Raw genomic sequence first — 24513 nt, 5'->3', positions numbered from 1 at the left:
TGCATGCGTGAACCTCGTTAAATATATAAATGTCGTTTGTAATATTGTTATTGTTGTAATATAATTTTGTAAACATTGCAATGAATAATGTTATGGCTATAGGGAACGTCGCCATGGAGTTTTTGGGTTCGAAATTTGACGTTACAACTCGCGCCTCAGATTTTTACGTTACATTAGTGTTCATTGTAGTAGCTTGCTTTATTATTGAAGGAAAATATAACAAGGAATCAAATGTATCCGACATATTGTGAAGGTTCCTAACAAGCTTTGGATTTGAGGAAGTAACTGAGTCAGAAACCCTTTTTAAAAATTATATTTTCAACACTATTTCATATTTTATAGAAAACTAATTGGAAGCTTACTGTTGCATTCCGTGTGATTTAACCAAAAGATCTAACAGTTAGAACTGGTGACTTTCTATTTACAGGCTTAAAAACAAAAAAATATGCTTATTAAATAGGAAAATGCTTATACAAGTACAGTGAGTAGTTTTTAATTCATAGTTCCTAATTATTATACCTAGTTTATATGAATGCATGATAAATGCCCAGAAGATTGGTATCAGAATTTCAATGTGCCTACTTGGCAATTTTTTTAAGATTACTTAATTCAATATAAGTATGTAATGCGTATGCGATTTGTACAAACAGTTATTTTTTAAAGGTGAATAAAACACACTAAGAACGCATCGTATATGTAAGTTAACGTAAACTTCAACTTACATATTTTTATTTTCAGTAATTAAAATAGTGGTACGTAAATGTTGGGTATTCATATCTCATGTCTCAAGATAATTAAGGCAGTATAATGCCACGCAGTAAATACCTTTAAATTCAAAGTTTTAGGTAATATTATTGCTGTTACGGATAGTAACTAGTAATTTCAATTCATTGCAAAAAAGTGGTAAAAGTAATTCATGAGAATAATTTTTATAGTTTAGAACACATATAATTATATTTTGTTTTATAATTGAAATGAATTTATTTCATGCATAATTCAAATAAAGTTTAATCGCTAATCTCAACTTAATTCCACAATATAGAAATTCAAAAAGTACGTATTTATCATTAAATATTTGATTTCGTTTTTTATATTATAAATTTCTAAGAAACTATCTTAATAATAGGTAATTACTTATATAAATGAGTAGGTATTACTTTCTTTAATATTTCTATAACCGAGCTGACGAGTAACAAGGCCCTGATTATAACCAAAATAATTTTAAGAATAAACCAATTTCTTGTGTCAAATATGTGCAAAAAAAAAACAACATCCTTTGCCACATGACCCTTAACTGTCATAAAAGGTCTATAATCGAATGTTTTCAGACACGGCGCGGCGTGACATCGCGAAGCTAAACAACTGCAGTATTGCTGTAAAACAACAGATTAGGAAATAAATTCTTTGTTGGGCCGTAGTATCGAGATAAACGGACACGACTCGATTGTATGCACCACTCATAAAATAGCAATATGACATTCTGATTCACCTACAGATAGTCGCATACAAAACACTTGACTTGGCACGTGATTTATTTCTCACGTATTTTAAATATTCATGTAATCAAAATTGTTATGTTTATTATCTTTTATGAACATTATAATACTATTTTAGCTTTGAATAGCATTAAATTACATTTAGTTTTTTGTTGTTTATTACTTGATTAGAAGATACAGAAGCCGGTTAATCGCCAGTGTTTTTATTATAGCGCAAAATAAATATTTTACCAAACACTGGTATAACGTACAAAATTATAGTTTTAATAATCTGTAATATTATGATGTTTTATTATGAGCAATTTACAATGCATTTACGTCGAATTATTCTAGAAAGTAGCATGTATCATAGCAGTGAAAGATGAGATCGCAACTCTATTACTAACACTGCCTTCTATGCATGTCACTTACTGCGACCGTTAATAGGCGATAATTTTGTATAAAATGTTCTCCGTTTATAACATCTTTAATTCTATCACCAATAAACAATGCTCATAAGTATTTTCTTTTACAATATCCTTGTAAAGTGACATCCCATAACGACGAGTTGAGCGATTGTAAAGTGGGACGATGAGTTCCTTTACGAGGCGATTTCGAGTCGAATTCAATTTAGTTAGAGAGCCCTCTGGTCGTAAACCTCTGACCTAAACACACTCCATTATATACCCGCCATTTGAGTCATATTAGTGAATATATCCATGTATTATGTTCAATTGTTTATGTGCAATATTTAATTCAATAACTTAATATCTTTGAGTATTGATTACATTATTTTTTACTATGAAACGACATTGGTAGTAGAGACGCTGTACCACCCCCTATCTTGTAAGTTAATATAAAGTGCCGACAAATCAATTTGTATTGTTCTTTTGGAAATCCATTGTGTTAAAGAGATTATGCAGATTTTTTTGCCACCGGGACCACGTTTAAGTATTCGAAATTGCACTTCACACTTTTTTTTATCTATACCCACTTTTAGTTGAGGGACAGTGTTGTTTGCAAATTGCATTGATTTTAGTTCGGAGCTTTAACACTTTTTGTGACCGCAATGGCCAGTAGCAGCATCTATGTGTTATGTGGAGAGACTCTTCTGCAACATACTTAAAAAAGTGTTTTACTCCGACGGGAATTTAATACTTACGAGTAACATCTGGTATGCTAACAATATTTTGCACTCAATCATACTGGAGATAGGCGAACAAGGGTAAATCACTTTTAAAAATATAGTGGGGAATTGCGTCATTTTTATCAAATTTATTTTACAAATATAGGGATTTAACCAACTGTGTATATAATAAGTACATACTTATAATATAGTAACAGCTTATAATTCGAGATGTCTTATTTACGCCAACGATAAAACCTTATGGTTTCTATATGATATCGAGAGACATTTTTCAAAGAAAAATCACAACGCAGCCGCTGACAACAACTGTAGCAAACACACAACACATAATGGCGACAACTGACTGCCAACATTATGCTTTCATGCGATTATTATGGAAGTGATAATTACTGAAAATATTGGCTCAACCACACTTCGTTTAACTACATTGCTAAACTAATCACTTTAACTGACAGTTCTAATGCAGCACCTGAAGTATAGTGATAAACGATACGTACAGAGGGCTATTAGTAATTAATTTCGTGCCGGTCAAAAAGATGAGTGATAGGTATAGTGTATACTTCATGTCAAAAATGCTGACATCTCGGGTTCTTTCCCCGGGTCGAGCAAAGTGATATTGAGTGTTTCGACTGAATATTAGCCCGGGGCCTCTAAATTATGCCCAATATGGCGGTAGGCTTGCCCCCTATCACATCATGGGACGGAATACACACAACAAATAATGGGTGCACTAGTTGCGTCTCTGCCTACCCCTTCCGGTAAAAAAGGCGCGAGTGTGCTAAAAATAAGCCGCTATGAGAAATTATAAGATAATCTTATGTCATAAAATTAATCACCGTATAAATTACTGCAATCAGTGTTTATTGTGTTTAAGTTAAGCTCCGATAGGGTTAAGATAATGGTCTTATTTTAACAGATAGAGGCTTGTATCCACAAATCAGCGGGGGACATGTGGTCCGTACCCGCTTATGTCATCGCTACTGTACGCGCAAAGGCATGGTTACACAGCCGTTAGTTAAACAAAGTTAACGATCGATTAACTTAACGCTTGGTTCGTGATTTTAGATTTTAAACAAGAGACTGCTTAAATTTATAAGATTTCTAAAAATATATTCTTAATAAATATTACTAAAAGTGTTTTTTTTTTTAATTAATGGTACATTATTTTTATTTCAGCTGTCGCGATTTCTACATTGCTGTCATAATTATAACAAATATCGTGCACTACATTAATAAAAATGTATTACTATCTATATTTTAAACAGATATCTGCACTAGAACCACAAAATTTATTCTGTACATATTTCCCAACAAGCGGTATAAATTTTAATGTTGCCTGCAAACATTAAAAAATCTAAATGAGTTTAGAGCACATGTCTGTATAAATCGCCATTATCGTTGGCACATGAATAACAAATTTATTTTTATAATAAACGTTACATTGCTATTCCGTATCACGCTAACTTTGTATGCGGGCACCTGCCTGTAAACAGTAGAGCTCGAGCGATGACAGATCCAACGCAGCACCCCCTCATTACCAGCTCTTACAAACAAAACTGAACACTCGCTACATACTAAAATATCATAAAAAACCTACACCATCCACACGAAACCACACTTTATTACAACAGACATAAAGATGATATTTTATTATTTTCATGGAACGCAAATCTTCTCTTGAGTGGTATATACAATAGAATCTTTAAAGCTAAGATGCAGCTATTATTAGGTGTTAGCGTGATTATTTGACAGTTTGAAAACGTTTACAGATATTGCCGGGCAATCTGGCTTCCTGCATTTAATGTAAACAGCCGTTTTGCGGTGGCCGGCTTTTAGTGAAAAATATTAATATATTCGCTAGCATAATGCGCTAATTTTTACACATATTACATTTTATATCTTAAACTAAACGCTTGCCTTACATTGGATTTTATTTAACACATGTGCTTATACATACGTTTACGTTAATATTTCAAATAAGGATCGAGAAAATGTATTGTTAAATTTAAGAAAGTTAATTCATTGGTACCGCTTCGTTTTTATTAATTGTCAGTGACTACTGATAACACAAATGGTAAAAAAAATATTTGGAATATGTATGTACTAGGAACCTACATTTAAAACACAGCTATGTCATCGTTCTGTTTACTCCAATTGGCATATCCTTCGCACAGTTGTACCAAAGCATCAAACAACTTTTCCGGTGGCAATTCAATTTCTCTGATTGTGTTGTCAATTCGAATGTCTCTTTTCCGTCGCCCATAAGAAGCAAATTGAGGAGATGGCTTCTTCTTAAGTCCCGAGCTTACAAAAAATGTCGTTGGCTGTGGTACTTGAAATCCAGTGTTGTAATTTTGTTTTGCTTTCACGGCCTGCACGATGAGACACAGCAAATAACCACCAAACGCTAAGAACGCGAGTGTTGTCACCGACATTGAGAATATATTGCTTATTTTGCTCTCCTTCTTATAAAGACCTTCTTCGTAATCTGTGCGTTTTATCGGCGGTGCCTTGATAGCCATGGCTTGTGCGCCAAACGATTGAAAATATGTTGGAGTCGTCACCGAAACATTCCCATAATCAGCTGTTACAAGGTCTTGCAACGATGATTTTAACCTCAAAAGTTTGTCCAAGGGTAGCTCGTTGAGGTACTGAATTTCTTCAGTGGTACTTTCACCTGATATCGCCTGAACAAGGACACAGAGAAGACACAGTGCAAACATGGTGGATGACAGTGCGTCAGTGAAGATGGAACTGAAGTAAAGTTATGAACGAGATAATGATCATCGTGGTCTACTAAGCGCGACAGGCTAGCGGGAACACTTGACAGGTCAATGCATAACGTACGTATAAAATAGTTAAAACATATTATGGACATTTTTTTTACGGGAATAATGCTAATCCGTAGTATTTCATTCCAATATTAAATTGTTTTTTCACACATAGTCAATGCGCTCGAGAGTGACTTTTCATGCAGAGATTTTTGTGTGAAATTCATTCCGGAAATAGACATTCACCGAGAAGACTAGAAGCTAATTATTTTAAAGGTGTTGTATTGAATTAAAAATTAAAATAAAACGTTTGTAATGATACTCTATAGACTTGGAATACGCTACGCAATTATAGTCATTAGTCATCACTTTTTATACAAACGTTGAAAACCATCGTGGGAACACTCACTTGTCTCTAAAAGCATGTTTTGTGTCTGGTTAATATTGTTCACGACAAAAACGAACGATTTATGTTTAGACGTTCGCTATTTAGTCGTGGAAATCCGGAGATGAAAGTAGGCTACACTTTGAACAACCTATTAAGATTTCCGCGTGCATTGTATTCTGATGTCAACGCCATATACATCGTGTGCTAAGTTTGCAGCTAAGACTGGACGAGCATTTTTTTTATCAGTTGAGTTTTTTTTTAATTGTGTCCGTAAAATCACATTTTATGCGATAACTCGGTTTTATACTTTGTGTTGAAGCAATAGAAGCGTCATTTGTAATTTTCTGCATGAGTGGGCAAAGGATACATTTTGCGTCATCTTTTTAAATCATAACAAACCGATACAAAACATAACTAGTGCATTGATTAGGTAGAGCAAAGGAAAAACTGAGTTCGAAACCCTATATTCTAGTGCTTTTTTTAGAAAATGCTCCAACGATAGTTTTTGTATAGGTCGCCAGTACCAAACGCTCTTCTTTATGATACTTAAACCGTATTGTACCCCCCGAGGCTATTCTTGTGCGCTCAGTCCCCACACCGAATGCACGCCCATGCACCGGGAGACATTTGTTGCGGTCCTAGGCACACAGTTAAGTGTGTATACCTCATGTTTGCCAATTCACACTGAGGCCTATAAAGGCTCGCGGACAGTTCCTAGCCTTCTCCCCTCCTTCCATTCTAAAAAGTTTCCCTATCTTATGTTTACGCGAATGTTAGACATTGAAATTAAACTAATTTTCGGATTCTATCGCGGTGCTAGTATTTTATTTTCTCCCGACGTTTCGAAGACTTTGCAGCCTTCATGGTCACGGGGGGGACTGAGGTGTTGTTCATCCGTAAAGTCAAAGTTACAATATCTACCTACATTTTACAATTATACAACTTTTTAAATTTTAGCTGTTGGTGGTCCGATCTACGCAGAATGAGCTCACAGTGTCTTGAAGTCTGGCAGCCGGTCTTTTGGGTTCCGATTTAATTAAATGTAGAACTGGATCCCAGGCTTGTGCAAGCTTCCAACCATCTTCCCTATTGAAATTAGGATGTTTTTAATTTCAATAGCCTCGCGAATCATCCTAGGCAGGAATCGGTGTTCTTTGGCGAGGATTTGTGGCTTGTCTAGTCGCAGATAATGATTGGCGCCTCCCTCAGAGTGTTCAGCGACTGCAGACTTCGTCGAGCGTCGGTGTTTCACGTCAGCTATATGTTCTTTTACGCGGGTCCCTATATTTCTTTTTGTTTGCCCGATATAAGAGAGGCCACAGTTGCAATCTATTTTGTATACTCCCGGTTCTTGTAGAGGTATGTGACACTTGACAGGTGGTAAAAATTGACTAATCTTCTTAGGCGGCTTAAAATAAGTTTTTATGGAAGCACGCTTCAGGATGTAGCCAATCTTGTCGGTGACTCCTCTTACATATGGTAATACAACCGGAACACGTTCAACTGTGGCTGGTTTCACTCGGTTTCTGTGACGGCGGCGTGGAATTTGGAGCTTGTTGTCTCGCAGTACTTGCTTGACATGTTGCAGCTCAGCGGCCAGGTGTTTCTCGTCACAGATTCCTTGTGCTCTCTGAAACAAAGATTTGCCCACGGTAGCTAACTGTTTTGGGTGGTGATGAGATTCACCGTTCAGATATTTATCAGTATGGGTCTGTTTCCGATATACAGTATGACTTAAGGTCTGATTAGGATTACGGATGATTAAAACATCTAAGAAAGCAAGAGATTTATTGTGTTCTAACTCCATAGTAAATTGGATTTTATTGTTGATGGAGTTAAGGTGATTTAAAAATGCAGTTACTTTATCAGATGGTAAAATTGTGAAAGTATCGTCTACGTACCGTTTATAAAACCTTGGAGTGACCGGGGCTGTACTCAGGGCTGTCTCCTCGAAGTCCTCCATAAATATATCGGCGACTACCGGAGATACAGAGGAGCCCATCGCTACCCCCTCAACTTGTACATAGAACTGATTATTCCACAACATATAGCCAGATGTAAGGCAATGTTGGAGTAGTTCTGCATATTCCACAGGAATGTTATTCTCTGCTAACTTCTTAGATACAATTCTGATGCAATCTTGTACTGGTAAGCTCGTAAAGAGAGACTGGACATCAAAACTGACCATAGTTTCATTGTCAGCTAATTTTAGGTCTTTAATATCGCTGACAAATTGGTATGAATCCTTCACAGACGCTCTAGTGTTTCCTCTAAGCGGTGAAAGCACTTTTGCTACGTGCTGAGCCAATCTGTAGGTTGGTGTGTCGATTTGACTCACTATGGGACGTAGCGGAGCATTTAATTTGTGTATTTTCGGCAACCCATACAGTTTAGGCGGTTTTGCACACGAAGGAACGAGCAAGTTTACGTCAAGATTTAACTTATCGGAGTAATCTTTTATTAAAGAGCTAGTAGCCTTTAATACTTTAGTAGTCGGGTCTGATTTGACTATTTTATACGTACTTACATCCGATAAAAGTTGTTCCATTTTATTATTGTAGTCTGACGTATCCATTACTACTGTCGCATTTCCTTTATCTGCACGGAGAATGGTAAGGTCCTTCATCGATCGCAAGTTCTTTAAAGCGAATTATTCGTGTTTTGGAAGATTTGGTTTCGGCACTTTCTTTTGACGCAAAATTGACGAAATGTCTTGGCGTATCGCCTCCGAATCTTCCTGTTTCAAGTTATTTTTGAAGAGACTATTCTCAACATTGCAAATAATGTCTTCATACGGTATCCTTCGTGGAGTAACAGCAAAATTTAAGCCTTTCGATAAAACCTGAATTGTGTTTTCAATAGGGAAGATGGTTGGAAGCTTGCACAAGCCTGGGATCCAGTTCTACATTTAATTAAATCGGAACCCAAAAGACCGGCTGCCAGACTTCAAGACACTGTGAGCTCATTCTGCGTAGATCGGACCACCAACAGCTAAAATTTAAAAAGTTGTATAATTGTAAAATGTAGGTAGATATTGTAACTTTGACTTTACGGATGAACAACACCTCAGTCCCCCCCGTGACCATGAAGGCTGCAAAGTCTTCGAAACGTCGGGAGAAAATAAAATACTAGCACCGCGATAGAATCCGAAAATTAGTTTAATTTCAAAGTTTCCCTATCCTTCCCCCACACTTCCTTTCCAGCTATACCCTCCCAACTTTCTTCCAGGACCCTGCAGTCGCTAAGCCGGCGGATTCTAGTATCCCATTTGTGGGTTTCTCCTGGTGTTGACTGCGGGATTAGATACCCAAAAAAACCGTATTTTAAAATAAAATTTGTGCCAATGACATACTAAAAATAAAAAATCCCAATTTGGAGAGCTTCATGCGATGATGAAATCTATAGATTAGTAATTTTGAAATTTGTCAGAATTTACAATGAACTGTATCGAAAATAAATTTCAAAAAGTCGTAACACTCAGTATGTCTTCCCTAATCTTATTGTATCTCTACATACATTGTAAATATGTCTGTGTTTGGAACTTTACCTTACTGTAGATTATAAATTCTGGATATGTAAATACTTGTAGTCCTATAGTGACGTAATATAGTATCGTTTCTATGACGCTATGTAATATGTGACGACTCAGAAATCTTTGTTTTGCAATTCAAATAATTCAGAATTCTTTGGTTGCTCGTCCGAGAACAAATTGTATTAAATTCTTACCTTGAATTCGATTAAATTAGTTGTTGTTATAAAACTAAGCAAAAAGTATCTTTAATTCTTTGATGCAATTACATGATAATTACCTGTGTTTAAAAAGAGAATATAAGAAAGAATATTACTTGCATAAATTATTTCATCAAAATTCATTACCCGTCTTAATACTACTAACGCCATCTGCATATTTAAGTTATAAAATTTATACTCCATACATAAACAATATACTATGTATAACATAATACGAATGTGTCAAAATAATGTAGCGTGAATTATACGTTATATTAGGCTCACCATGTATTTGTGACAACTATAATTATTTCAAAGTTTATGGTCTAGTGCAACGATTGCGCTCGCGCACCCATTATTACAAGACACCAACCATGGCGCAGTAACCGCGAACATATTTCAATGTAGTCCATAATATACGTTCGAGATGGCGGCACTTGTCCTGTGTATTATAATTTTATACTTTCAAGAGATTTCGTGTCGTGAGACTAGAAATGAAGGTTTTATAAATAAAATAAGCAACGGTATGAAAATGGCCACTGATTTTTTAGGTGAGTATATAAAAGATAAAGTAACAATTAATTTGAAATTGTTAATAAAAGCGTGTTCTAGTGTGTGTTTATATTCTCTTCCCCAATTATTTGAAAATTAATTTACAAAAACCATTGATAACTAATATATTTTTATTGGATATTTAGCTGCATAATTGAACCATATTTATTGCAATAACATAATATTCTCCTTAACAGAACGTGTCTAATGTAGGAAATTTGCTCTACCTATTCGCAACATAAATTTATTTATATGCTAAAATTTTGATATCCGTGTATAATGAGTAGTTTTATTAAACTAACTAGCGAGAATAAATTGAACAGCAACATTGTCATAACACACTATTTAAAATAGCATTAAGCAAATTTTATTTCTTTTTTTAGGTTCCGAATCGGTAGCATTAAAAGTAGCAGAATTTGTAGTTCGTGCTTTCCAAACAACTAATAACCAACCGTTAGTCAAAAGAAAACCGTCATTCGAGAATGATTATGATGAGTCAGTCAAGACAAGTTTTCAGCAAGAAAGTAGGCCTGATGCTATCGTGGAAGAAACCCCAAATCTGATGACCCCACTGAAGCATTTAGTCCGGTTATTTGGCTTACAACCAAATCAGATTAGCGCTGTTGCAGTCAACGCTCTAGTTTTCGTAGCGCAAATGGTAAGACACTTCATACATTTTTCATTTTGTTTCCCTTGCCTTAGTTACCAACTTCTAATTAACTTAGAAAATAAGTAATTTAATGTAGCTTTTTTATACTGGCATGGCAAAGTGATCCCGCTGCATTTGATGTTAAGTGGAGTGGGTTCCAATAGAATATCGACTGACGAGAGATGATTACCCCTCGGCAGTCGACACAATTATGCCGGCCTGTTGGACCCAGATATAGACAGACTGATCCCGGAACGCGACACACTTACGTGGACGGCTCTGGCGGGTTTTAACACCTTGTGTACAGTGGTCGCTATCCGGACGGATATAAAATACATCCTACCACCAGCACGCTGATATAAACCTAACATAGTAGTAGAATTACTATTTATAAGTGGATACACTATGTAATTTTTTTTCTGATTTAAATTTGTACAGTACAGAAATAAATAATAAAATATATAAATAGAATTGAAGGAATGCTGGAATTATACTTCTCTTATGTATAGGCCAATGTGTACCGCCCAACATGACCCGTTTGAGCAAAAAAAAAGATTCTCGATTACAAACAATTCGTTATTAACATGGTAGATAGTAGATACCTAAAAAAATATTAGGTTAGACAAAAAATGACCCGTACTAAATTATTTATGTATTTTATCAAGTGGCGACATCCTACTTGGGAGTGGACTGCAGCGATCAATGTCCGGGGATTCAAAATCTAAGGGCACGCACCTTTGACTTTTCTAAAGTTATGTGTATATCCTTTGTGAATTAGCGCTGGCTTTAACAATGAATAAAAACATCGTTAGGAAACGTCATTTCTGATAAGATCTGTATAGGAATTCTAAGGGTATGTGAAGTCTGCCAATCTGTAGTAGGCCAGCGTGGTGGACTATGGCATAAACCTTCTCACCAGTAGAGGAGGCCTGTGCCCAGCAGAGGGACAGTATGTAATATAGGGCTGATATTACTGTTATGACCACCCCTACGTTATAATATGGAACCGCTACGCCGCGCCGCTGCCGGCCCAAGGCCTCCTTCTATAAGTACGGCCTATTGACAAATCCGCTACTAAATTGAAGAAATTTAATATGGACATCTTTTCTCATTTCGAAGTTCATGCCTGAATCACCGAAGTAATATAGATTTGTAATACTGCATGTGTTATTGATATTAAATATATCGTAGAAAATTGCAATGTAGTAATAATAGACTAGTTTATGACCCGACCAAATAAAAAATATTAAAGAATATACGATTTTTTTTTTCAGATATCAACATTTTTGGCAGGACCGAAACGACCTGTAAGTAGAAATCGTTCCGAAGACCATACTGCTTGGATATTAAACAAGAATTCAAGAAAATTGCAAGATCTTCTATCGAGGGCTAAAAATGAATCTTTATCGGAAGACATCGAAGAATTAATTAAACAGCAAGGATCTGAGGAAGAAACAAGCTGTATTAGACTTTTAGTATGCAAAATAACACCGTTTGTAAATCGAATGCAAAAAGCTGTATTTGGCAGAGAAAATCAAACTAATACAAAATATAAAAAATCCGTTGGCGTAGAGATAATGTACCGCCATCTACCGACAGAACAAGAAATTAACAACAGAAGTGACATCTGTGAACGCAGACATAAAACTTGCAACTTGAATGAATAATTAATTCTAGATAATATGTAGATATTAGGTATGCCGAGCGCTTACTATAACTGATTTAATTTGCTTTTTTTACACTTTGGAAATTTTAAAAACGAATGTGAAATAAACATTAAATATTAGACACACATACACAAATGTATACAATATAGTTAAATCGAGATTATTTACTAAAACCCTTGAAGCATCTACCAACATCATACTAAAGACAGTTTTGTATTTTGTACATAATACTATAATAAATGTGAAACGAAATAGCACATTTTTTTATTAACCATGGTTAGTTCTATTTATAATAAAATATTCAACAGGGATATCATCAATTAAATGGAATAAGACGATATCTTATTACAACACTTGTAAATAAACATTTGGTCTGTCTCTGCATTTTTCCTTTCTTGTGTAATGTTAAAGGCAAAAATATCTTTATCTAATTTTTTTTCATTGCTTTTATAACATTAATAGCTAATAAAAACCTTTTAATGAATAAAAAATTTACATACCTACATTTATACACGAAATACAGATTTTATCATGCAAATGAACTACTTACAATGAAAACAGCTATGTCATTAATCATTAACTTGCATGTCTCATAAATATAAATATTAACGTTCCGATATTTTTTTTTAATTTTGACATCATTTACAATGTGACTGAGGAATGATTACGCACGTAATTTGACTTAGAGAAGGCCTCACATGAAGCTTATAATGTCTCACATAAGCAAGTTTACTCATCATAAATTCCGAATGTCCCAACTCTATCAAAATAGAAAGTAATAAAATTCGTCACCAAATGGTCAGTTGTGACGATTGTTTTCATGAATAAAATAATATTTACGTTATTAAATGCTTTGTAGGTCAGACGATAGGTGTATCATCTCACGAATATCCACGAGTCCAAAACTGACAGCGGTCAGCGGAGAAAGTGAACGCGGGTCGTTCAACCCGCCCAATTCCTTCCACTCACAAAACCATATAATTATGTACTTACATACTTGCTATATACACGTTTCAATTGCTATTTAATAAAATTGTAGTGACTAATAAATATCGTACATGGAATAGTTTAATTCAGGTATTGGTTATACCTGAATTAAACTATTTTATTACTTTAGGACGGAGAAGCGATAGGACGCTGTCCCAATGAAAATAAAAAAATATGTAGGAATTCTTCTAACGTAGTGTTATTTTCTCTTTGGGAATTTTTAAAAAAATACTGTGAAAGAAATATTTCTGTTTACAATGTGACATATCTTATTTCAAATAAAATATAAAATCGACAACTATAATATTCAGTGACTGACATTATTTATCACAAATACCTCACTGTTGTATCATGCCCAAATTGTAAATGAAATAAAAGTTATGTTTACCTAAGTATTTATAATGTTTTCGTTCACAATTTTTTATATAAATTTGTTTATTTAATTTTGTACCTTAATGTTGTTCTTGCATAACTTGACTTTAAATTTGTGTGGCGGGCCCTCCTCGTTATCATGCTTTTACCACAGTGTCTTGATCTACCTCACATTAGCTGTTACTATAGACTACAAGGACTTTCCAAAAACAATACTCAATCCTAAGAAGTAAACGTGCTAAAGAAATATGAAACACGTTCGCAGCATAATTATACTACCCCAATAAAGTAACGAATTATATTAGTTTAATTTTAATTAGTAATGTTGAAAATTAAAGAATTCTTACTTTCACTATTAATTCCATAATATATGTATGTAGTAAATATTTAAATACAAAATTGAAAATTAATGACACTAAATTAATTGGATTACATAGTTTTCGTGCCGGTTAAAACATTCCAAATATTTGAAAAATTAAGCCGAATATAAACTTATGTTAAAGAATATTTACAGAAGTATTTTAATTTAATTATTTTGGATATATATTACGAAGATTTATTATGGGTTTTTGTGTCAGTGTAGTTTTAGAACAACTTTTACGCACTTCTCTGTTCCAACATATATATGTATCGGAACTAAATCTTAATGTAATCACTGAATTAGTATTAATACATTCGAATGAATTCTCTTTGGTATTAGCTGATTTCAATACATGAATTTTCAAATATATGACGAGGTAAAAAAAAATGACTTCGCATTATTCGTTTGTAGTACAAAAGACATCAACGCAGGTGATACTATAAAGTTCATAGTATCAATATTATTTCGCTTTGCAACAAAATATTTTTAAAAGTGTTAGAACTTAAATGACTAAATATTACATCAAATATATTATATGCGTTACGGACCTGACAAACTAAAAACAACTGAATTAAAAAGCCAATGTAAGTAGTACTTGTAAACAATAAAAACACCGCGTAACACAATCAAAATTCACACCACTACACAAAACAAATACTCGTCGGACGTGCATTCAGTGGTCGGTGTATTAGCGAATGTCAATATTTAAATTTTTGTTTCATAATAATTACGCAACAATTAGATAATATCAAGGAGATCGATGACCGGCGGAGGCAGTGAGCGGCGTTACGTAAGCTGAATTTAGGCACCTACTTACATGAAGAAAGTTTCGTGGACACTTGTGAAAACCATGAATGAGCGCGAGTCTGTACAGTCCTCGTTATGAAAACACTACGGCTTTTAGTATTTCACAACTTAGTGTCACGGATGTAGAAATTTAGTTTCAAAATTATTTGAAATGTTTACATAATATAGATCTTTATAAATTTAAATACTTTACTTAAATACTTTTCTGAAGCCTATACAAAAGCCTATTCAACTTTTAATAAAAAGACTTGACGCTAAAATGTTTAATAATCGCCATATGCAACAAATGTAAATATTCCCAATAAGTACATTAGTATTTAACAACAAAGACGGTTCTTTCATCTCTACATGATAACAAAAAGTTTTCTTACATTAAATTATTAAAAGCTTTTACAAACGTTTATGCACCTATTAACGTTACCTTATAGTCTTGTATTGATGTCTGTATGTCATGAGACGTGCTCTTGGAATCCATTTAAAAATGAGCACAGTCGTAAAATATACTTGCCTGTATCTATTCCAAATACATATTTTGGAAATACTTTCAAAGAATTTGTATCGGCATTGAAACTTAACCGTTGTATAACTAACGTAAAATAAAGTATTTTGCTTATATGTTAAAAATAAATGTTCTGTTGTGTTTAACACAATACATTACGAATACATGTACGTTGCCCTAGTCTTTATGAACATAAAAAATAAAAATATTTTTTAATACATTTATTCAAACATTTAATTTTTCGCATTATGAACGATGTTCATTACAGTTATCATTTTTTGCAATACAAGACTAATTACATTAGGCATTAAATAATTATGATATCTAATATTTATTAATAAGAATGAGGTGCACTAACCTCATTATAAGGCACTTCAAAGCCTGTGAGCAGCAGCTAATAAAATAAAGCGCACAATTTCTAAAAGCATAATGTTGCGTGACACGAGACGATGTGAGTTTCCATCGGTATTTTCCCATAGTCGAGATAAAATTCTTGAAAAAACTGCTTTACTACATAGTAATAATATTTTTAGACTACTACACAAAGGTGTAGAATACTTTAGAAAATTTAAACATTAACCACGTGAGAATGTATAGAGTGAAATAACATTGCGAAAGCTCGGTGTTATAAAACATTACATAAAAAAAAATATTTATAAAGTAAAAAGTTATCTATATAATTTGTTATTTTTCCGTACTCATGAGGTATATAAGTAGATTATGTTAGGTATATAATAAAACTATAATTTTAACTACAACATTTATAAATTATTACTAATTGTTGATTCTAATCTCCGGAAAATTCATATACCTGAGGCACTGTTAGCAACAAGCTTTCATTTTACGTCAGCTTTTTGTGAAGTCGAGGCGGCCCATTCATGCAGTGGATAAATGTATACGTGTACGGCTTGACGCTATCACTATACTCACAGTTCTAGCCGACTGCAGACTTCTGCAGTTAGAATTTACTGCAGGAACTTCACGCATTTAACATGAAGGTGTGCAGTTGAAATTATTCTGTGATAGCAATTCTACCACGACAGTAACGGTATAATAAATAGGCTCATCAACCACTAAACCCGTTACGCTTTACAAGTTTCTATTCTTTCTACATTTAAACTCAGTATGCGCCCGACCTGTTACCAAAGCTCAATGTCTAGAATCTAATAAACAGCCGAGATTAAGTGAAACCTAGTACTTTAAGGACATTGAATGCAGCCTCCAGCGCATGTAACACATTGAGATATTTTTATGGTATCTCAATACGCCGAGAGAAAGTGATTGCAGTGGGGATGGTCGCGGCGGCGCTGGCTGCGTCAACCCGGATTTTCTTGAAATGCACATACGTATACATTCACTCGCGCATTCGAGAAAACTTATAAGGAAAATACACACTGTAAATACGAAATTGGGTACTTATTTTACTTAAGGTAATGGCATTAAATTAATTAAAATGAAATCGTGCTGAATAATAGTAATTATTGTAACTAGTAAAGAACCTTATTCATTTTCAAATAATTTATTTAAGAATGCTAGTTGATGCGAAGATAACTTTGGATCTCAATAAACTTGTAAAAATTATATGCGCATTACATAATTTATATATATCATAATAAAACGTTTAAATATGATTTTATTATAATAGAATAAAAAATATATTTCTTTGTCTTTGCAAAGTTCTTATTCGAAATTCATCAATTATAAAACTTGAAAGCTGAATTTCTACTATATTTCATGTGTTACTTTTACTGCTGTGGAAAGTAATATTATTTATTGTAAAAAAATAATTTCGCTACAATTACACCTGCGTACTTGAGCTCGGGTCAATGTTGTGACCTTTCTCACAGTAAATTCAACTTAATGTTATTATAACGTGAATGGAAGAGTGAGCAATTTTCATATCAATCTTTCATCTATTTTATACGTACACAAGTAGAGTAATATATTAAGTGCGGTAAAAAATAGGTGGTTATTTTGTCTTTTTGTTTATAATGTTTAAAGATTTTTATCTTTGTCTTTATAATTATGACTATCCATCATATTACATTGCTATAAGTACTAAAAAATACGTAGAGGGAATCTATGTTATCTAAAAATATGCCTAAATAATCTTGACCTCAATAGGGTTTGGAAATTATCGTTCATAAAGTACCATTACCTTGTTCCACATTGATAACTTAAAATGGCATTAACTTTACTGTAACACAAGAGATTATCGCAAAATTGTAATTAAAGAGAAAGATCGTACGATTTATTGAGAAAAAAATATCTTTAATTAACACGATTTAAAAGATACACCGCAATTCTTATCTTGAACCACGGTTTCGTTTTGAATAAATATAATTCGATCGGACATTCGTAATACCTATGTCCAGCATTGAAAACTGAGGGACTAAAAGCAGCAAAATCCGATTCGATGAGTAACATACCACATTTGATTGATTCAGCAGTGGATTTCCAGTATGTGATTATACAACGTTTGATAACTATCGATGTTACCTTTCTATACATCTGTTGCTGAATTACAGCGAACTGCACACAGTTAAATCACTTTATAAAATACAACAGTAACAAAACTGACGTTTTCTTACACAATATCAAACGACTACATTGTAATGTGTAATTTAATATAAAAGCTCTCGTATTAGTAGCACAGGTTTCTACCATTGTTGGCGTTCGTCCACAATCGTAATCGAGAATCTATTGTTTCGTATAGAATGATCCGTTCTGCTTCACATCGGGAGCAGTCTTCACTTTCTATGACTGTGACATTGCACTGAGTCGAGTGCCTACTTAGTAACAATGTTTTGTCAACTGCTACCACTAAGCTATAGGATTAATATATACATGTATAATATTTACCTACATATACTACGTACAAAATCCCTAAGCTTATTCAACGCAAATATGCATTGTGATAGATACGAATCTATTTACCTAAAAGGCTATCACAATAATATCGATAATTACTTAAATGTGGTATTTTCTTCTTACAAACTTGTTGCAGGTACTAAATATTATCTATTTATCTTCTTCTATCTTATCATTTTTCTATTTCATTTAACAATGTACTTTATTGTGCCTTAGGTGAGTATCCATGACTAAGTATTTATAAAAGTAGATAATAATATTAGGCAAGAATAAATGCATTATCACGTATCATAAACAAAATTTTAGTTTTCTCGCGGAATATATGTTATGAAACCATAAAAAATACAAATATACCTTAAAAATATTCTACCGTAAAATCATAACTTAAAATATATAATCAAAACTCTACATGCGTGTTGGAGGAATGCGCACGAGTCCTTCTAGGTCAGTTGGCTTGATAATAGAGTGTCATTGGCGTTAACGAAAGTCAACATTTCGCCGGCGACCCACTGGCCCACTGTCGCCGCACTGTTTACGAACCATATTATATTTGTTTACCTCTTTACTTTTTATTTTGATACATTTTCGATTTCACTTCACAATTGTAGAGTTTCGAACATCGTTATGAACAGACGTCAAATGCCTTTTCATTTCTAACGGTGTCGTTTAGCAGCTTTTTTTAAAGTTATGGATTATATTACATGAATATACAGCTGGGAGAGTTATTGCTATATAAAGTAATTTTGTCATATTATTATGAAATGAAACCACATACTAAATTCTTGTAAATAATACTTTACAATAAGTTACTCGAACCGTAAATATAAAAGACAATAAAAAAATATAAGTTTAATTAGCTAATTTTGCATTCATACATGTCATATGATTTTTAAATAGTTGGTAAAAGTACACACGCACTCTACGGGTTTTCCAATAGCTTACTAAGTACGTACTTAAATTGCACAGTAAAACTGCGGAAGTCATTGAATTCGCCATTAAGCCATTCCATGGTGCTATCCAATACACATATATAGCGTGATCTGCGTGACGTATAGAAGAAATGGACTAATTCCCACATTCTTATTAATATTGTGTTCTTTACTAATAGATAACTGATGTCTCACGGCATGGGCAACGTTGGAACAGATTGAAACACACCCAATGACACGTAGAATTTATGTCTTAATTACAAAATCTACACACGCTGTATTTGACTTGAGAATCCAGTACATGGACCTCAATTTACTCGTGTAATACTAAAACAAGGATAGCAGAGTAGGTTTATTGAGATTCTTTGAATAACGGACGATGAGACGAATGCAAATTGTTGATGATAAAAGAGTTTTAATAACTAATCACTTAATAAACATTTTACAAATGTACTACTAGTACATTAGCTAGGCTAGGTCTCATATCCTTACAGGGCCCTTATTCTCTATCTCGCACGTTATTTTAACAGTGTGTAACAAGCTTGTAACACAACGCGTCATGTTTAGGACTATAGCCATTTCTCGAATTCCACGCACATTTCTCGAAGATAACATGACACGGCCGCGTTACGCGTTTACACTATCATACAGAATAAGGGTCCAGGTAAGGATCGCAAAGCGTTATCCTTTTCTTTCCCCCTACCTGCCAATATGAGCGGGCTCTTTGTTTTACCTTATGCTTTGTATTCCTTATGAATTTTACCCCTAATTTAAAATGTCCGTAGTTATATATGTGATATTTAGAAATAATAATTATTCTTATAAATTGTTTTGACGTATCACATAGTTGCAACTTTGTTCGCCTACGTGATAAATGAAGTATTGGAAGACAAAACTATAGAAAAGCGAGTGATCTCCATATGTTGAGCTCATAAATGGTTATTGGCAGGTACTGGTGTTAGTGTACCTACAAGGTGTATAACCGACCTCTGCGGTTACCATAGAAACCGCTATGAGATCGAGCACTCGTTCTAATTCCGAGAAGTTCCGCTTATAGCAAATACATGTGTACTGTTATTGAAACATTTAAAACTGTTTTATCTAATTACATCCAATTTCAGAATACATTTTTCTTATTTAAACACTCAAGTAGTTAAAATAGTATACATAATTAATCATAGGTTAATAAAGAATTATTCACATAGGATAAGACAGCCACATAAGATACCACCACAGTGTCTTTTAATTGCCTCCAACGATACCAGCAATTAAGACAACGCTAAGTCGATTTTGGCCAATTTAAAAAAATATGATTCTCTAATCTTTTATAAGCTTATATTACATTTAAAAAATGAACAAGCTTTAATTATACCAACGCTCATTAAGAAAGATCTAGTAATATAAAGGCTATCTCATTTTTCTCTTTAAACATCGCTAATGTGAAGTTGATATTAACGAGTTGACGTAGTATTAGTTGCTAGTATTGTGCACGTACCGTTTTATTCCAATTTAAACATTATTAAAAGCAAAATACAATGTCTCAGACTGACGTGGCCAGTGCAGTGGCAAGCAGTGTAATGCAACTTTACTGTTTATAAGTAATAGTGATAGTAAGGTACTCTCAAATAGTAGTACTTATCAAGCAAACTGTTTTTTCGTCTCGTCATTCAATTGCACATATAAGTATATAAGTTAAGACCGCCCATTTGTTTTCTTATACGTATTTCTGTATGTTTATTGGTTGTGCAATAAAGAGTTCTCTTATTGTTATTATGTAAAAAAAACATAATTGATTGTTAATTAAATTTAAATTATTTACATAAATGAACAAAATAAGTTACTAGTTTATTTCGGCATTTTAATCCAATTGATGCACTAATTTAGAAATATTTACATAGCACAGTTATTATATCTTAAGTTATAGCTCTTGTAACTTATAGTCCTTAGTCCTTTAACTGCAGTTATGACAGTTGAAATTATGATTATACTAATCAATAAACAATTATTATGCATGTCTCAGTTGTGTAGTTGTATAACGGTATATGTGCAGTGCTCAGTTTTGGGGTTTGATCCTTGAGTCTGGTAGTTATATTAACTTTTTCTACTCAGTGTCAGCCCGGAGTTGGAATTAAATTGAATGAATTACCCGATGTGGCGATAGGCTTATCACATCATGGGGCGGAATACACACAGCGGATAAAGGGTGCACCAGTTGCGCGTCTGCCTTCTTCTTCGGGGATATATACATATTTATATTTAGTGACATTATTTTCACTTCTGATTTTTATCTATGCCTATAAAATATAAGCGCGACATCTTTATAAGCATATTTTATTCTATGATCAACATGACGGCACAAAAAGGAAAGCGTATAATATTACGATTTTATTTATACATATATATTACAATATATTTCATTTCAAATAAATTTGATTACCTAATTTGTTTATTATCAAGCAGACAGTTTGCAACAGTTTAGTGCCATCATATATATATACAAAGATTAAAACTTACATCAAATGATTTATAAAAAATACGCAAATATTGTAAAAATCTATTTTAAATGACAATAAATTCAAAACCACTGTCTTCAAGGTTGCTTTCTACACAGCAAAGAAAGTCAGTGTAAAGCCTCGCAGCTTCAGTGCATTGACATCGATAATGTGGGAAGCGAGAAAGTTTACAAGATGACATCCCGAGCTTTATTCAGTCCTCCATCATTAATATATCCCATCCTCGTCGCCAATTGTAATATTTTAATACTAATTATTAAAATACGCAAGGAAAAGCCATTTTATTGAGAACCAATTTAATAACTACTGACAATCTATTTCTTTTTCATAAAGAACCAAACACCAAAAAGGTTATAACATAAAATTATATAACTTCTTATTATATAAATACCACATTCCTTCCTCATTAATTTTAGAACTGTAACATCACAATAGCACAAATATATTTAAGTAATAAAATAAAATTTCTTGTAATCTACATTACGCTTTGGTCTAAGTGTCCGCCCAAGAGCCCCAATATTATCGTCCATTTGATCATCCGGTTCAGTATGTATATTCTCAGAAGGACTCTTGGAGGCTGATTCATCTGGCACTAAAGCTACCTTGGAAGGACTCTTAGACTCTGGTTTATCAGATGTTACGCTATCCATATCTGCAACATTTTCCCTAGCCTCCTCCCATTTGTCACCATCTTCTTCCCCTTCCCTTTCAGAATTCACAGGATTGTCCTGCATGGTCGTCACAGGCTTTTGTGCTATATCAGAATGAATGCTCAATGAATCTACTGAACTGTTTTCATCTAGATTACTAGTGTTATTACAATTTTGGATACACTTCCTAATTTGATCTAAATGCCTAACACAGCATGTATTAAATTTATCAAAATAAATTTTAAACATTCTCTTCCCTATTTTATCAGTTATCCTTCCCTTAACCCATTTAACTGTTCGAGCAGAAAACCACTGCACCCACACGGTCTCACCAATGCTAAAACATCTCGCTTTGTTAAGACTGTTTACATTATTAACAGACTCCTGGTAATTTTCCTTTGTTGTGGTAATACCATATCTAACCTAGATCTTAATTTTCGGCCAAACATTAATTCAGCTGGTGTAACTCCAGTGGCACAGTGAGGTGTATTACGATATTCAAACAAAACCAATTAATTCATCATGTATCTGGCGCTGAGAAATATTTCCCTTAATGTTAAAAATGCATTTCAACATCTTTTACACGTCCTAACTGAGTTTTCTGCTTGACCATTGCTAGAAGGATGATATATAGGAGAGTTTAAATATATAATGCCATTATTTTTACAGAAAATCTGAAATTCGGAGGAAGATATCTTAATATCGTTGTCGGATACAATAACATTTGGAATTCCAAAATCGAAAATATATCCTTTAATTTCACAATCAATGCGCTTGTTGAGGTGCCGCAGTTCATATTAATGCATTCTAGCCATTTACTAAAAGCGTCTATAATAACAAGATATACCGTTTGGCCTACAGTCATGTAGTCTATGTGTATACGGTGCCAGGGCGCCGACGGACGCGGCCAGGGCGCGGGCAGCGCTCGCGGCGGTGCGCTCAGCAGCGCACAGCACGCTCTGCAACTCCCCACGAGACGCTCTATATCGCGGTCTATACCTGGCCACCACATCCTACTACACGCAATATTTTTAGTTTTCACTATTCCAAAATGTGCAGAATGCAAATCTTGAAGAATTGTTTCGCGATAAATACAAGGAATTACAATCCTATGCCCTCGAAAAAGACAACCCTTAATAACCTCTAAATCTGACTTATGCATAAAATTAATTTAGTACTGTTATACGATCATCATTACCCTTGATGTTGAGATTATAACGTTAAGTATATGTACAGTAAGATGATGTCAATCTAGTTGCACGTCTACTGAGCCGGTTTTGTATTTAAAATAGGCTTCTCAACCAGTACAAAATAATATATATTTTTTATAAAACCTAGTGCTTTATTATTTTTTTGTATAAAGTAATTGAATGCATACTTGTATTATGTATACCCAAAACAGTATTTTTTTACATTTTAGAAGAACTTTTTTACCTCATGCGTAGAATTAAAAAAAATACAGTAATGTTTCTAACCGATCCAGTGGACGATATCACTCTGGCTATTCGCCGAAAGAAAGAGTTCTTAAACCGAGTGACTGCAGTTCCATACTCGCCGCGTTCCTCATCCTTCCGATCCTTCTAATATTTCCGGCCCGCGTGCCGACGAATAACGGAAACGGATAGATAGTTCGTTACATTCCATAATAGTTGATTTCTCCATCTTCTCCTAGTGGCCGTACTAATCCGAGGTTCGTAACCCGTTAGTGAGTTCAACATGGTCAATAAATTTCAAAGGGTTGAGAGTCCCTAAAGCGCTCATCCCAGAGTTCGATATGTTTAAGCCGACCCTTGAGGTTAACAAACGTAAGGCATGTTAAAAAAATAAAATGAAATAATTTACCTACCTAATGTTATCCATTGCCATTTAGATTATTACTAATTATGGAAATTACTTTTAATATGAAATTACGAAAAAAATCTGGGTACCTTGAACAAGAAAGTGAAAACTATGTGAGTCAGTGTGCGCGGGTCACTGATCGTTGACGACGGAATTTTCGTTCATTATGAATTTGCGACCTCATTTCCACTCTTCAAGGAAACTAGCGAAAGTAAATTCTTTTTGTATCCTTATGGCATCACTCTACGTCATATTTGTTGTATTTAAAGTGTAAATTCCAATGAAATTGTATTAAATTATGACTCAT

At 33.8% G+C, this 24513-nt stretch overlaps 2 protein-coding genes across 2 annotated transcripts; one reads left to right on the top strand and one right to left on the bottom strand.

Moving 5' to 3' along the window:
• Nucleotides 1–4739: 4739 nt before the first annotated feature.
• LOC115442044 lies at nucleotides 4740–5345 on the bottom strand. Its single transcript, XM_030167004.2, has one exon. The coding sequence runs from the start codon at nucleotides 5343–5345 to the stop codon at nucleotides 4740–4742; it is 606 nt and encodes a 201-aa protein (XP_030022864.2).
• On the top strand, nucleotides 5344–12486 carry LOC115442035. The gene is made up of 5 exons (XM_030166992.2): nucleotides 5344–5381; nucleotides 9841–9892; nucleotides 9938–10061; nucleotides 10446–10720; nucleotides 11986–12486. Exons 1-5 carry the CDS (start codon nucleotides 5344–5346, stop codon nucleotides 12376–12378), a joined length of 882 nt encoding a protein of 293 aa, XP_030022852.2. The 3' UTR covers nucleotides 12379–12486.
• Nucleotides 12487–24513: the final 12027 nt, after the last annotated feature.

Source organism: Manduca sexta, chromosome 11 (genome assembly GCF_014839805.1).
Source record: "Manduca sexta isolate Smith_Timp_Sample1 chromosome 11, JHU_Msex_v1.0, whole genome shotgun sequence".
In the NCBI taxonomy this organism is placed as follows: Eukaryota; Metazoa; Arthropoda; class Insecta; order Lepidoptera; family Sphingidae; genus Manduca; species Manduca sexta.
Note: the sequence above shows the minus strand (reverse complement) of the source record. Positions and strands in the feature narration are given on the sequence as shown.

Coding starts and splice junctions, on each gene's coding strand:
- LOC115442035 (XM_030166992.2), top strand. CDS start 5,344: ATGGTGGATGACAGTGCGTCAGTGAAGATGGAACTGAA. Junction 10,062..10,445: donor AATGGCCACTGATTTTTTAG/GTGAGTATATAA, acceptor TTCTTTTTTTAG/GTTCCGAATCGGTAGCATTA. Junction 10,721..11,985: donor TAGTTTTCGTAGCGCAAATG/GTAAGACACTTC, acceptor TTTTTTTTTCAG/ATATCAACATTTTTGGCAGG.
- LOC115442044 (XM_030167004.2), bottom strand. CDS start 5,345: ATGTTTGCACTGTGTCTTCTCTGTGTCCTTGTTCAGGCGATATCAGGT.